This window comes from Gekko japonicus, unplaced genomic scaffold (assembly GCF_001447785.1).
Source record: "Gekko japonicus isolate JY-2015 unplaced genomic scaffold, Gekko_japonicus_V1.1 scaffold3060, whole genome shotgun sequence".
NCBI lineage: Eukaryota > Metazoa > Chordata > Lepidosauria > Squamata > Gekkonidae > Gekko > Gekko japonicus.
Window position 1 is genome coordinate 157,713 of NW_015162565.1, and position 15,605 is coordinate 173,317.

At 47.3% G+C, this 15,605-nt stretch overlaps 1 protein-coding gene across 1 annotated transcript in view; it reads right to left on the reverse strand.

Annotated features, from left to right (window-relative positions):
* SLC26A7 (solute carrier family 26 (anion exchanger), member 7) overlaps positions 1-14,796 on the reverse strand; it is a 113,578-nt gene extending 98,782 nt beyond the window's left edge. Inside the window, exon 1 of the mRNA XM_015406407.1 lies at positions 14,604-14,796. Coding sequence (XP_015261893.1) covers positions 14,604-14,796 — 193 coding nt within the window. The remainder of the gene's footprint in view (positions 1-14,603) is intronic.
* Between the last annotated feature and the right edge of the window lie 809 nt (positions 14,797-15,605).

The window sequence follows — 15,605 nt, forward strand, 5'->3', positions numbered from 1 at the left end:
GACTCGGCGCCCTGGACCCAGGAGGCCCAGTCTTGCGGGCGGGCTGTGTCGAAGGGTGGAAGCAGCCCTAGCCCGGGAGCGGTAGCCATTGTGCGCGTCGGAGGGGGTGCGGGAGGAGCGGTCGAGTTGTTCGATGGTTCGCTCATCGGATCGGCTGCTTCGCGTCCTCCTGGTTCCTCGCGACGGCCCGGCTCAGATGCGGCTAGATCCCACCTTCGTCGCCACTATTGTGTAGTGGGAAGCCGCATGGATCAACGACAGACAACGACATGGTGCATAGCACGCTTTATTAGGCACACAACAAGACATGCAGACAAACGGCCGGCAGGCCAACTATATACACACCTGGGGACCACCCCTTGGTCACCATAGGTGGGTTTGAATCTCCCGCCATGGCTCCCATTGGTTCCCCGGTGGAGGGACTAGGATCCTAGTCCCCATTGTCTTCCCAGACTGAAGCTCGGGTATGTGCGCTGACCTCCGGTGGCGGTCAGTGGACACAACAACAAGAAAAAAATCCACGGGAAAAAAACCCACTGTCATAAATGCTCACAGGAAAAAAGCCCACGTGGAAAAATGCCCGCATGGAAATAAGCCCACACGGAAAAAAGCCCACATGGAAAAAGGCCCACACAGAAAAATACCATGTAAAGCACCATAGATATTTATAATTGTGGATAACCATTAATCTCCATTTATGAGAATGAACAGGTATTACCTGTATTCACATGCAACAATTTGTGTTGTGATTTTTTTCAAGTATAATCCTATATATATAATTGTCTTACACGTTGGCCATTTCCAGCTCTCCCATTGGCTGTGCTATGCACTCCATCAGCCATTGGCCACTCAAGAATACTCGTGTATCATTGGCTGTGTGCTGGGTCCGCTCCTGTGGGACTAATTTATCCCTCAGTGGCTGTTGCTAGGCAACCAAGATCAGTTCTGTAAGTAAAAAGATGAAGGAAACCCTGTCCAGGGCTTTGTGAGGAACTCATTGGGGCCAGGCCTGACTAGGGTTGCCAGCTCCAGGTTGGGAAATTCCTGGATATTTTGTGATGGAGTCTACAGAAGCCAGAGTTTGAGGAGGGGAGAGGCCTCAGCTGAACAGAATGCCATAGAGACCACCCTCCAAAGCAGTTATTTTCTCCCGGGGGGGGGGGAGAGATCTGTTGTTTGGAGTTCAGTTGTGATACCTGGCGATCTTCAGGCTCCATCTTTAGGTTGGCTACCCTAGGTGTGGCAGTTAGCACTTCAGAGCAGGATTTGCTAGACCCAAGTTCTTGCTGTAGAAGTTGAGAAGGTGATTTTGGACCAGTCACAGACTTTCAGCCTAACCTACCTCACAGGGTTGTTGTGCAGATCAAAAGGGGAGAGGAGAATTATGTAATCTGCTTTGGTCTCCACTGTGGAGAAAGACTGTACTTTTCCTCCTGGGGAATCATTGCTGCTAATCTCCAGATGAGGGCTGGAGATCACTCAGAATTAAAACTAAAGAAGTACAAATTATAAATATCTATGGTGCTTTACATGGTATTTTTCCATGTGGGCTTTTTTCCATGTGGGTTTTTTCCGTGTGGGCTTTTTTCCATGTGGGCTTTTTTCCTGTGAGCATTTATGACAGTGGGTTTTTTTCCGTGGGTTTTTTTCCTGTGGCGTTTTTCCTAGAACCCCAGACCAGGGATCTCTGCACTCTTCGGAGCTGACTCCCTGTTTGACTGGGTAGGGAATTTTCTGCTCTCTCTAGAATATCCATTCCCTTTCTTAGGTGTCTCTGTCTCATCCTTGCCAACTTTCCCCAGTTTTCCTGTCTGTGTTAAACTGCTCTCAGTCAGGGCTGAATTATGAAACAGTACTCGACTCTTCTCGGCTAGGTTGAAATCAGACTCAGCTCTGTTAGGGCAGAAATCTCACTGACTCTGTCCTCAGCATTCAGCTCTCAAGTCTTTCTCTGCTCAGCCGTTGCTAATCAGTAAGGTTGCTTGGAGCAGCCTATCACTCAAGGCTCGCTGTTTCTGTGAAGAATTAACCCTTCACAGTCATTCAGCTGTTCTTCCTCTAAGCTTTTTAGAAGTGCAGTCCATCACAGTCCTTTTTTTTAATCAAGCCCACTTTTGTCACTACATTCCTACCCCTTCTACATCCCAAAATGTGACATGCTCAAGGGAGGGTCCTTCATAGGGCTGCCAAGCCGTGGCGGGGGACCCGCACGTTTTCACAGGATCCCTGCCGTGGGGGACAGCGATACGCGTTGCACCGCCGTCCCCAGGATGTGAAGCTACGCGTCGCTCTGGCAACAGGGCTGTTTGGAGTCCCGTTGCCAGAGCAACGCATAGTGTCACATCCTGGCAACGGCGGTGCAATGCGTATCGCTGTCCCCCGCGGCAGGGATCCTATGAAGACATGCGGAACCCCCGCCGTGGCTTGGCAGCCCTAGTCCTTCAGCTTAAAATGTTGTGCCAACAAAAACTGTGGCCAGAAAATTAGTTCTACAAGCTATCTGTGAGATTGCTGGAGCTTGGAAATCAATTTTAGGAAGGAAGACCAATATTTGGAAGAGGGCATGGCTTAGTAGTACAGCATGTGCCTTGCATGCAGATGGTTCCAGGTTTAGTCCATAGCATCTTCAGTTAGATGGGTCAGGAAATGGATCAGGGGTAGCCCTCCTCATTGCCCAGGCCTGTGGGGAATTCCCTGCCCAACCACAATCTCCCACCCTTGACAGACGATCAGGAAAAAATATCCTCCATAATTAGACTGAGAGAAATTAGGATTGTCAGCCCCATTCCCAATAGCATCAGGAACATTTGAGGAGTGGAAATCGGCAAAATCAGCCAGTTTGGTGTAGTGGTTAAGTGTGCGGACTCTAACCTGGGAGAACCGGGTTTGATTCCCCACGCCTCCACTTGCAGCTGCTGGATGACCTTGGGCAAGCCATAATTCTGTCAGAGCTGTTCTCTCAAGGACAGTTCCGGGGAAAACTCTCTCAGCCCCACCCACCTCACAGGGTGTCTGTTGTGGAGAGGGGAATGGAAAGGAGTTAGTAAGCCACTCTGAGACTTCGAGTGAAAGGCAGGGCATAAATGCAATCTCTTCTCTTCTTCTTCTCAAAATGGCATAGCACAATTCTGGCTAGAAATCCAAAAGTGATGTCACCTTCACCACATCACGCAACACTCTAGGATTTCCCCCCATCTCTATGGTAAAAACCATAGAGCTCTGGAACATTCCTGGAGTGTTGTACAACATGAAATGCCACTTCCAGGTTCCTAGCCGAAAGTTATGCTGCCCCCCTCCCATCCCCACCCCGCTACTCCATGGAAGGAAGGAAGGAAGGAAGGAAGGAAGGAAGGAAGGAAGGAATAGTTTATTAGGGTAGGGGACAGTGAATACTGGGGAAAATTCCGAGAGTGTCACCTGATAGTGACATCATATCCACCTCAAACTCTACCCTCCTCAGGCAACCCATTCCCCCAAATCTCCCAGCATTTGTCTATGTACTTTTGGCAAAATAGATGATGAGAATGACTTTGATCTGGGAGTCTTTAAATGATAGCAGCTTCATGCCTTTCTTGGAGCCAATCGATGTGAAATGCATAGTTCCATGTTGCTTAACTCCAGTATCTTTTCTGCTTTAGTTTGCAGCTGCAAACTAATACAGCCGATAATAACTAATACAGCAGCTCTATATAATACAACTAATACATAATACAGCTAATAATGCAACTAATACATCATCTGCAAATTAATACAATGGCTGTGTTGTGTCGTTTCCCCATCAAAAATAGGCCACGTGCACACTGTTTTTGTTACAAAAGGCAAAAGCTGGACACCAGGCGGGGGCATGGTGATTTTTAGCATGAAAACAGCATGAGGGAAAAGGGTTACAAGCCCCTTCTCCTCCTTCTCCTGGCCTTAATTTGCAGTGTTCAGAGCTGCATTTTGAAAAACAAATCAAGGTCAGTGACTGATTAGATTATCAGTCGCATTTTCAAAATATCTTAAATGTGTTTTCCTAATTCTGTAAGGAGGTCAGGGCCATATGCAAAATTCTCTCCTCTTACATTATATCCTCAGAAGAACACAGTGAATAAGGAAGGCAGAACTGGCCTGAAGTTATCGCCAACTGCAGAAATTTGAACTCAGCTCCCCAGTCCTAGCCCAACACTCTAACCACTACTCCATGCTGGCTCTCACAGCTGTCTGAACATCCCCAGACAGTTTGGCTCTTGGTTTTCTAACTATGAGGGACCAAACTTTCAATCCAAGTACATGTGAATAGAATCACAGGACCATGCAACTCCTAGATCAGATGTACTCTGAGCAGCTCTGGGCATCTTAGCAAGAGAAACACAGTACCAAATCATCAGCCCTCTCCCTACTCCAGAGCACTGCACTTCAAGGCTTTTTCACCCAGTCCATTTGCTCCTAACTATACAACGATGTGACCTTCTTAACCCCACCTCGGACATGAGGAGCCTTACTAGATGAGTTCCTTTCCATTTGTTCGTAAGCTCGAGAGGCTTCTCTCACTCACTGGCCTCAGTTCCATCCAAGGGTCTTCTCCCTTCAATTCTGTTCTACTGTTGGGATGCCTCACCTGTACTTTAGCCCACCCTGCTATTATCCAGCCTTCTAGTCTTCCCCTGTCCTGTCGCTGCTGCTCCTGAGCTGCAAAAGTACTAGATTTAAGACAGAAATCCAGCGAAAGTCCTGCTCCCTAACAAATACTATGCAACTGCTATATCAAACCAGTTCTGTCTGAAGAAACTCTCCAAAGGTGGTGTCTGTTTCTTTTCTTTGCATGTCCTTCTGTATACCAAAGGAACAGAGCTAAATGCCAATGGCATCATATTTTCATCTGATTACTGGACACTCAAGAAGGCTAAGTACAAGACAGTTTCAGCCATCCAGTACAAATCATAGCACAGCCAATACTGACAAAAGATGACTTTTGATGGACACTTGGAGAGCTGCATTTGGCCTCTCAGTTGCCATCTGGCATTCCAAAGTATTGCAGCAACTCAGTTCAAATATAACTTTAAATTATGGCTTGATAAAACTAACTATGGTTGCTTGAATGCAGGCTACTTCACTAACTACAGTTAGTTAAGTGTCCATCAAGATCTGAAGCCAGAATCTGAAACTAGTTTATCGACCACAGTTAGTTTTTAGCTATGTTTTAATGTGATGTCTGAATGCTTAATCCTGATTTAACCTTGGCTTACTCTTTAGTGACACTTTCCCAGAGAGAAGGAAATAAAACCAGCATTTCTTATGGCAAACCAGGATTTGTCTGTCTGTGAGCTGAATACTGGTTTCACAAACTAACCATAGTCCAAATAAACTGTGGTTTTACATCTGAAATAAGACAGTGTCAACAGCTAAAATGGCAAGTGAAAGGTGGGGTTTTATTGTTCCTGTACTGATGGTTGGTGGTCTTCTATAGCATCAGCCATGATGGAAAATGGAGGGCTGGCTTTCTTGCCTCCTCCCTTGTAGCCAGGAGTTAGGCTCAATTTAAACACAATGCTGACAGGCAAGACAAACGTAACTGTGTGATACTGCATGGCCCTAGCATCCCATTCAAAATTTACTGCTATGCATGCCAGCTGCAAAATAACCACTCGGCTCTGGATTTTGGTGTGCTAACACTACACATACGGTAGCCAAGAGCTCAGTTTAAATGAGACTGGATGTATGCAATGTTGCACAGAGAAGCCCTTGCCTCCAGCATTGTGACTGAACTGAGTCTTCTGTAGCAGTAGTATCCAAATTTCATCTGGGTATATGAGACAGACGTGACCTGCATAGCCCAGGCTGGCCTGATCTCATCAGATCTTGGAAACTAAGAAGGGTCAGCCCTGGTTAGTATTTGGATAGGAGACTACCAAGGAAGTCCAAGGTTGGTATGCAGAGGCAGGCAGTGGTGAACTACCTCTGTTTCTCTCTTCCCTTGAAAACCCTATGGAGTCACCCTAAATTGGCTGTGACTCGATGGCACGTTCCGCCACCACATATGATAACAGTCACACACATGGGGTAGATGGCAACTATCAGCATGCTGGTGATGATACTTCAATCTAAAACCTTTCACAGCTTCTCTAAGCAGCTTCATGTAGACATCAAACAGCATAAAGTATAAGGCAGATCCATGAGATGCCCCCAGTGTCCTGTGGGCCAGAACAGCTATTTTCAGCACCATCTTCTGCAGCTTTACTGAATGGTAAAGAACCATTACAGTGCAGTGCTTCCTCTCCCCAGTCCTGCCAGGCACTTAGGGTTGCCAGCCCTCCCTGTGGAGGCAGGGGATCCCCCACCACCAAGCCCCACCCCTTCTGCCAATCAGCTGGCCAGCAGGGGGACTTATAGGGCTGCCAAATCCCCCCGGGGGGCGGAAATCCCCCCGCCCCAGAGGCCCGTTCCCCGACGCCGGGGAATCGGGCCCCGGGGGGAACCCCGCCCCAGCGTGCACGTCACAGGGAAGTGACATTATGATGCCGGGCACGCTGGGGGTAGGGCCACGGCCATACAAGGGAAAACTCTATGGTTTTCTCTTGTATGATCATGGCCCCGCCCCCAGAGTGCCCGGCGTCATGACGTCACTTCCCTGTGACGTGCATGCGGCGCATGCGCCGGGAGCCGATCTGGAGTCCCCTGCCGGAAGGGTAAGTGCCACTTGGCAACCCTAGGGACTTACTAGGAGAGGGAGGGAGGCCCAGGCCACATCACTGGTGATGTCACGTCCTCACTTCCAGTGTGCACCAGAAGTGACATCATCATGTTGACGACATTGCGACAATTCTCTGGTATTTGGGCAAAAACTCTAAGGTAGAAGTCATTTTAACCATATAGTTTTCCCCCAAATACTAGAGCATTGCCATGACACCACAGTTTGATGACCTCCCTTCTGGTACACACCGGAAGTGATGTTGCCATGTTGCTGGTGACATAGCCTGGGCCTCCCTCCTGCTCCCCGTAAGTCCCCCCCCATCCTCCACCAGTTGCTAGGAGGGACATGGCAACCTTATAGGCACTGCAGCATGATACTTTGGTGGATGGCATCAAATGTTGCTAAGAGACCAAGAATATCATGTTTATTCTCATTCTGTCTATTCCCAGCAAAAGATCATTCACCATCAGGTAGCACATATTGCCAGGCTGGCATTTTTCCAACTTCTCCAGGTTAGGCAACTTGCCCCCTACCTCTCTAACCCCAACCTTGCCACAGTGATCCACGCAACAGTCACCTAAAGAATGGATTAACTCTATATAGGGCTACCCTTGAGGCTGTCCAGAATGCAGTGGTGCAGGTTAGGGGTGCCAAGTCCTACCTCGGGAATAGTGGAGGAGTCCCGGATGTCTCCTGGAGTTTCCTGGCACACACGCAAGCACACACTGCAATCACATCACCTGGAAGTGACGTAATTGCGTTGGGCATGTTGGGGGCGGGGGCACAATAATCCGAGGGAAAACCATAGAGTTTTCACTCGGATGATAGAGCGTCCCCCACAACGTGCCCAATGCGATTACGTCACCTCCGGGTGATGTGTTCACGTTGGGCATGTCGCGTGCTTTGGGGATGGGGTCCCCCCAGTGGCCCAATCCCCGCCGGCAAGGAACGGGCCTCTCGGGCGGCGGGACTTGGCAACCCTAGCACAGGTACTTATGGGTACCCCAATGACTACACACATTCATCCTGTGCTTCACCAACAGCACTGGGTCCAAATTGAATTCCAGATCCACTTCAAGGTTCTGGTTCTGACCTTTAAAGCCCTTAAACAGTTAGGGACCAATGTACCTACGGGACCGCCTCTCCTGATACGTCTCCCAAAGAGCTTTACACTCGGAAGATCAAAACCCACTCATGATCCCTGGCCCAAAAGACATCCGGCTGTCCTCAACTAGGGCCAGGGCCTTTTTGGCCTTGGCCCCGGCCTGGTGGAACTCTATACCTAGTAACATCTGCGCCCTGTGGGACCTTGCTCAGTTCCATAGGGCATGTAAAAGAGAGATGTTCCACCAGGCCTACAGTTGAGGACAGCAACAGTTTCTTATCATGTTTCCATCTGGCCTTACCACTCCCAGTCTGTGATCCATCCTATGGAGGGAGCAAAGTTATAAATTGCCACTGTATTATCTGGAAGAAGTATTCTGTTTAATCTGTATTTAACTATTTATTAATCCGAGTACCGCATGACGGAGTGAGCTCCCATCTCTAGTTCCAGCTCCTGCCAACCTAGCAGTTCGAAAGCAAGAAATTGCAAGTAGATAAAGAGGTACCACTTCGGTGGGAAGGTAACAGCGTTCCATGCGCCTTGGTGTTTAGTCATGCCGGCCACATGACCACGGAAACGTCTTCGGACAGCGCTGGCTCTTCGGCTTTGAAATGGAGATGAGCACCGCAACCCTAGAGTCGGATTCGACTGGCTTTCGAGCAAGGGAACCTTTACCTTTACCTTTTTAAATCCTTATTTGTTGTTTAATTGTTTATGTTGAATTATGTTGTACATCACCCTGAGCCATCCAGGGGAGGGCAGTTTATCAATTTTAACAACAACAATTATTTCCAAAGCACTTTCTAATCCATCCCACAACTGGGCTTGAAATCCAGATGAATCTCTGTGTAACCCACTTAATCTATACAGAAGTTCTGTTTAGCCATGACTAATGGCCATTGATTGGCCCATCTTCCATAAATTTATCTAGCCTTTTAAAAAAGCAATCTAAGCTAATGTGTCTCTAACTATATGCAAAGACATGTAACAAAACTGGGTTCTCCGTTTACAAGATAAGGAGGGGGAGGAATGCATCACCATTGCATCATCATTGCATTACTAAAACAGAAGCAATGTGATAGCTCTTGTAATTGTTCTTCCTACAGTGCTTTTGAAACCAATTATGCCCAGGTGCTTGATGTATGCATTGCTGTGATTCCTAAGAGCAAGCCTAACTAGATGAAAGTTGGGAAATTTGTGGTCAGATATTATCAGTGTTTTTAGAGCTAAACTGCAGTTGTGCCCGGCCCTGATTTGGGCTCAGTCTGCTTAGAGAGAGAAATTTTAATCCTTTCATCTCTGCACTGTCTTGCCTATCACAACTGCATGCTGTTGCTGTTCTGAGGTTTGGAAGGAAACAAAGAGATGGATGGCCCCGCAGTTTAGAGTTTTAAAAAGGCTGGGAACATCTGATCCTGAGTCTCTTCTAGTAAACTTAAACTCAGTCCAACTAGGGCAAAGATAGACTCATAGCATCACAGAGTTGGAAGGGGCCATCTAGGCCATCAAGTTCAATCCCCTGCTCAATGCAGGATCAGCTTAGAGAATCCCTGACAAGTGTTTGTCTAGCCGCTGCTTAGAGACTGGCAGTGAGGGGGAGCTTACCACCTCCCTAGGTAGCTGATTCCACTGTTAAACTCTTACTGTAAAAAATATTGTCCTAATATTTAGCCGGTACCTTCCCGCCCTTAATTTAAACCCATTATTGCGAGTCCTGTCCTCTGCTGACAACAGGAACAGCTCCCTCCAAGAGACAGCCCTTCAAATACTTAAAGGCCCTGTTCACACTAGACGGTTTGGGCCGGGAGAGGGACGGATTGGGGCCGCAGCAAACAGGCGCGATCCCACAGCAACATCTGGGAATCATGCTGTGCCCGTTCCCAGCTCGTTCCCAATCTGCACCTCCCGGCCAAAACCTGCAGGTAGGTGGTTCTTTCTGAAGGGCCGCATCACTGCCGGCTGTGGGATCGCCGGCACATCTTTTCGCCGGCGCATCCCCGGCCCCCGGCCGTACTGCGCATGCTCGAGCATGCGCAGTTCGGCAGCCTCCCCCTCCCACTCATGTCTTCCTCCCCGGCATCTGCAATGGCGCTGTGGCTCAGGGGATTGTGGGATCCCGCCGCGGCATCTCTTTTTTGGTGCGGCTTTTAGAAGCCGTGTTTGCCCAGTGTTTTCCCTGCCGTGTGGCAGGGGCCAAGGAGAGCAATCATGTTAATGGTGGAAAGTCCAGCTGATCTAGTATTACATGAAGCCTGTTCTGTATCGGATCAGATCACAATTGCCAGCTCTGGGTTGGAAAATACCTGGAGATTTTGGTATGGAGCCTGGAGAGGGCAGGGTTTGGGGAGGGGAGGGACCTCAGTTGGGCACAATGCCATAGAGTTCGCCTTCCAAAGCAGCTATTTTCTCCAGGGGAACTGAACTTCATGGTCTGGAGAGCAACTGTAATACTGGGAGACCTCCAGGCCACACCTGGAGGTTGAGGATTAGGGGTGCCACCTGCATACTTCCAGCAGCAAACCCCATCAAAGCACCCCATCCCCTGCCAGCACTCAATGGATTGGGGGAGAAAGTAGGTGGGGAGACAGCATCTGGTCATGCCACAATGTCCTTTCTGGCTGCATAACTGGAATATCATCACTTTACCAGATATGCTGGCATTTTGCAGAAACACAACAATTTTACCATAGAGTTTCAAGGAAATGCTAGAGTGCCCCATGACATGGTGATGTCACTTCCAGTTACACAGCTGGAAACGATGTTACTGCATTGCAGAACGTTGTTCACATGCATGCTGTCCACCGCCCAGGCTCCCAGAGATTGCCATCCAAGGCCTGACAGCCCTAATTGAGGATTCTAGTGTCCTCCAACCCTCCTTCCTCTCCATGAGTGACTATAGTTTGGAACCAGAGGCCTATCTCCTCCTATGCTAATTAGCAGGCAGAGATACTGTGTCTGGCTGAATGCCCTAGTGGGGAGGATGAGGGAGGACTGGCCCAGAGCAGCCCCTGTATTTCACAATGGATCTAATTAACAAAGAATACAGTCAGTGAAAATGTCATCCTAATTGACTGGAAAACAAAGAAATTACAGTGTATCTGCATGTGTTGCTTATTGATACGTGTTTCTCATTGAAACCAGTGCAAAGGACATGAAATTAATGTGCAACATAACAAATGAAATGAAAACAAAATGACACACTGTCAAAAGCAGGGGTGCTTAAACTAGTAAGAGGGGGAAAGCTACCTCAGCATGAGAGAAGAGCCTGAAGAGCAAGCACTGGCATGTGGGAACAGGAATTGGGATGATGGAAAGTTGGAAGCTGATGGGTATTCAGTCCGGAAGAGGGAATTAGAGACCGCAATTATGTTGGTGATGGGATTTGGGCAGGAAAGTTGTGGCAAGGTGGCACACTGGGGGCTGAACGGTAAGGGTCATAGAAGTGAGCCACCAGTCCTATCAAATGCATGAACATGTAAATCTGTCTTATACTGAATCAGACCATTGGTCTATCAAAAAGACTGATACCCCTGCCTGGCAGTGCTTCTCCGGGGTCCCAGGCACAGTGGGGTTTTTTTGTATTATCTACTTCCTGATCCTTTTAACTATAAACCCTACGGATTAAATCTGAGACCTTCTGTACGTCAAGCAGACAAGCTATCACTGAGCCACAGTTCCCCAAACCATTTAAAGTTTCCTACGATATACGTATACTATGGAAGTAACACTTAGGCTACCTCAATTCCTTCCCCCTTCTCAACTTTTCAATAATCTCTTATTTGCATTTGAACATTACACTATGAGAAAGAAATCAAATATATGAGAAGTAGCTGCCTCTTTCACTCGTTCCAATGGCAGCGAACAACACCCCTTGCCAGTTTGACATCTGAACATTCCACAAAGATAACAGAGGGAAAATGGAAGAAGACAGAAACATTCAGATAACATACTTCTGGATAACAAATTAATCGGAGGAAAGAAATAAACAATGGCACTATGAATGTAAGCAACAACAAAGCAGATGGATTTTCCAGATACCAGAAACTTGCTTCCTTCTCAAAGAAAAGTTGCCTAATAAAACAGGTTGCCTGGGGAATGGTGGACTTTTCTTTAATGGAGGTTTTGAAGTCCCTGTCTTACCTTACCTTCATGATCTGGAAAATGTTGCAATGTGGCTCCTTCCCGGACTATAGAGAGCTCTGGAGCACCTGGGAGGAGCTCAAACTGCAGCAACCGGGAACCTTGGAGACCAATGTAGAGCGGGAGCCAAACAGTGGAAGCGCCTCTTCCACAAAAGTATCACCCCAAAAAAATGACCTGAGAGGATCATCTCAGTATATTTCTATCCTGGTTTTAACCCCGGGAATGCTACTGTTATAACAGGTTCGAGACAGCTAAGAAGAAGCATTCCATTATACAGTTATATTCAGATGGGGAGCCGTGTTGGTGTGAAGCAACAGTCTGAGTCCAGTCTGAGTCCAGTTTAATCCCGGGTATAAGCTTTCATGTACATGCACACTTCTACAGATAACTAAAAAAAGTATCTGAAGAAGTGTGCATGCACATGAAAGCTTATACCCAGAATTAAACTTTGTTGCTCTTCAAGGTGCTACTGGACTCAAACTTTGTTCCTTTATACAGTGAAGAACTGACTTCTGGATTCATTGCCAGGAGATGGCCATTAGCTTAGATGGCTTAGGCAGATTCGTGGAAGTCTGGCTACAGTATCAGCTGGGATGGCTGAAAAGAATGGGCCTGGTCAGATGAAGCAGACCACTTTCATGGCCTCTGTGCAGGTTTGTATGCTTCCTAGAAGCATCTGACTGGCCACTATTGGATGCTAAGGTCTGACCCAGCAGAGTTTCTTGTTCTCTTGGTGTCTTTGAACACAATGCAGCCAGCCATGCATACCCAATACAGCTTCCCAGAGACCTGTGCGAGAAATTCTATTGGGACAGAGGCAGCGGGTGAGAAAGAGGGGACTCCCAACTCTTCTCAAAATCTTCCACCTGAGGTCACTACCTCTTCTTGACCCACTGTAAAGCCAGCTGTGCTGTGACATTTGTCATAGATGATGACAAGACGAAACAGAAATTACCGAGAGAGAGAGAGAGAGAGAGAGAGAGAGAGAGAGAGAGAGAACCATCTGAATTTTTAAAAATGTAACTAGGAAAAAATTAAGAGTTCTTTTGTGGAGATTCACAAAAAGGGCTGGGGAGAAGTGTGAGCAAGCCTTGTCAGTTTCTCAAGTCAATGTTTTCCCTGGATTCTAAAACGCCTTTATTAGCAGACTTTTAATTGCAATTATTGTATGCAAGTGTACCAGCGAAACAAGATCCTTCACAGTACTACAGTATTAAGGACTTTAAAGTCAAATCATGCCAATGCAGATGTTCCTAATTACTCCAAAAGCACAAAAACTTACACAAACCGGTTGGTTCCAGCTGCAGAATAATTCAATTAAAGGAATGCTTATAATGTTCGATGCATGAATGAAAACTGGGGCTAGCTGCTAAGAGAATCTGCTTCCGAATGATCTAGAATCTATTTTGGACAAGGCATTTTATGTGAGATTTCCAACATAAACCACAATAATGTGGCAGAAGTCACCATTTCTCAAAAAACCCAAGAACTATTTAATGACTTTGTACTTTTCACCTGCATTCAGATATATAAGCTGGAGATGGTTTCTTCTTACCTACAGCAGCCAAACCAGATTGGAGTTTGTCTTGGTTTGCACTACCATTTTTCAATAGTTTTTCAGAATATGTCACAGGTAAAACAATGCAGTACATCTCAGGGGACAAGCATGCCAACTGGAAGACACAGCTTTGGTGTCAAGTGGCAGCATTTGGCAAGAAGTCCCAATGAGGTATCGAAAGCTTTGTGCAACAGCTAGCCAAACCAGCATTTGTTCTTCCTTGCGCCAGAATGACATTGTGCATTCATTAATTTCTTTAGACATTTATACCCTGCTTCCCCCCCCCCCAGCGGGGACCCAAAGCAGCTCGCCCCCTGCGAGTTATGAATGTGACTAGCTCGAGGTGAATGGCCCAATGTTACCCAGTGAGCTTCCATGACTGAATCAGGATTTGAACTCAGGCCTCCCAGCTCCTACTAAAATGCTCTAACCACTACACTACACTGGCTTTCCATTCTATAAGAGAAATGGGGACACGATCTCTGGAAAGACAAAGGCAGGCATGGAGATCTTTAGGGGTTTCGTAGCATGGGCTATTTGAAGAGTCCTTTTACCAGCCCTGCAGCGGAAGTGAGAACAACCATGCTATCCACTTGCTTGCTGCTGCACAGTATCGCAACTGCTGGTGGATCAGTCAGCACAGCATAGAAAGTCACCTTTCATTCCATTAACAAGCCTCTCAACATAGCTATATCTGGCGAGGCATATGAAATAGTCATTCCCATACATATGGTGGTAGATAGTGCTCAGTTTATATAGTGGGTTTACACACACACACAAATGCAGATCAGACAGACAGGTAGCCGTTGCTGCCTGCTTGCATGTCCAAGGTGACTAGTATTGACCCACCCCCCTACTGACAGATTACAGAGGAGAAACCCTGATACCTTGCAGCACGTTTTACAGCCAAGTCCTATGAACGCTCACTAGCAAGTAAGCCTCCCTGACTTCAGTGGGGCTTAATCTCAGGTAAGCGTACCTAGAGTGGCAGCCTAAACTGCACGGAGTGTACCCAAGATTGGGGCAACTGCCTCCCCCAGTACTCAAAGGGAGGGTGCCAGGCATGAAAGGAAGTAGCCAGACTCAAGCCATGCAAGCAAGCAAAAGCATCATCAAGACAGTACCTTGTGTCACCTGTTGGACAGCCAGCATCATCCCAGAAATTGTATCGGGGAGCAGGTCTGTTTTCCAGTTGTACTTGGGAGCCCACTCCAACACAGGCAGCCTCCGCAGACCCCACACTTTGAAATCTTTACAGCGAAGGGCTTGGATCTTCCTCCAGATGGCATTCTTCTTTTTTCTCTTTGATCCTGTCATGCTTATTCCAGGCTGTTCCCCCCCCCCCCTTCCCTTGATAAAAAGTTCCTTCTTCTGTAGACGCAGACAAGGGAAACACCTCTGCAGAAATATACCAGACTGGTATCAGTTCCCACTTATTCTTCTGTTAGGTTACAGTTTTAGATCTATTTTTAAAAAAAGAAATAGGAGCACTTGCGCTCTCTCTCGAGCGGGCTCTCTCCCTCCCTCCCTCCCTCCCTCTCGTTTCAATGTCAAAGGCTTGCTAAGTATGTTTGCTTTCACCCATGCAAATGGCTAAAGGTTCCTCATGTTCAGCATAATATTTTTCTGCCCTCGGCAGAAACGTGGTCTCAACCTTAGGACAGTTTATGATTCTCTTTGCAGTCATTCTCCTCCTTATATTCACTGAAGTGCTCGTTCTCTTGGCCTGGGTCCAGCATCAAAATGAGGTAGTGCTGGGCGTCTGTTCCATGTGGGATGGACTATGCTAATACAATCAGGAAGTGCCCAGCTAGACAAGAGTCTCCCTTGCCAACCATTCTTTTCAAAAGATGTTTTCTGTGTGTGCAGAAACACGACACAGAAACCCTTTCCCCCCCTCCGCCCGGGAGGAAGGGTGATCAATGCATTAAAAAGTGCTCCGAATCCCTGCGGCTGGCAAACACGTTCTGTGAATCATTTCGTTTTGCTTGCAATGTTAAGACGTTAATGAGAGCATTCCCTTTGGAACGAAGAATTCAAGGACTAGGCTGCCCACACTTGGAACAGTTGATACCGACTGAAAACAAGGAGGCAGATCTTTTCAGGTACACTGCCACAGCAAGCCA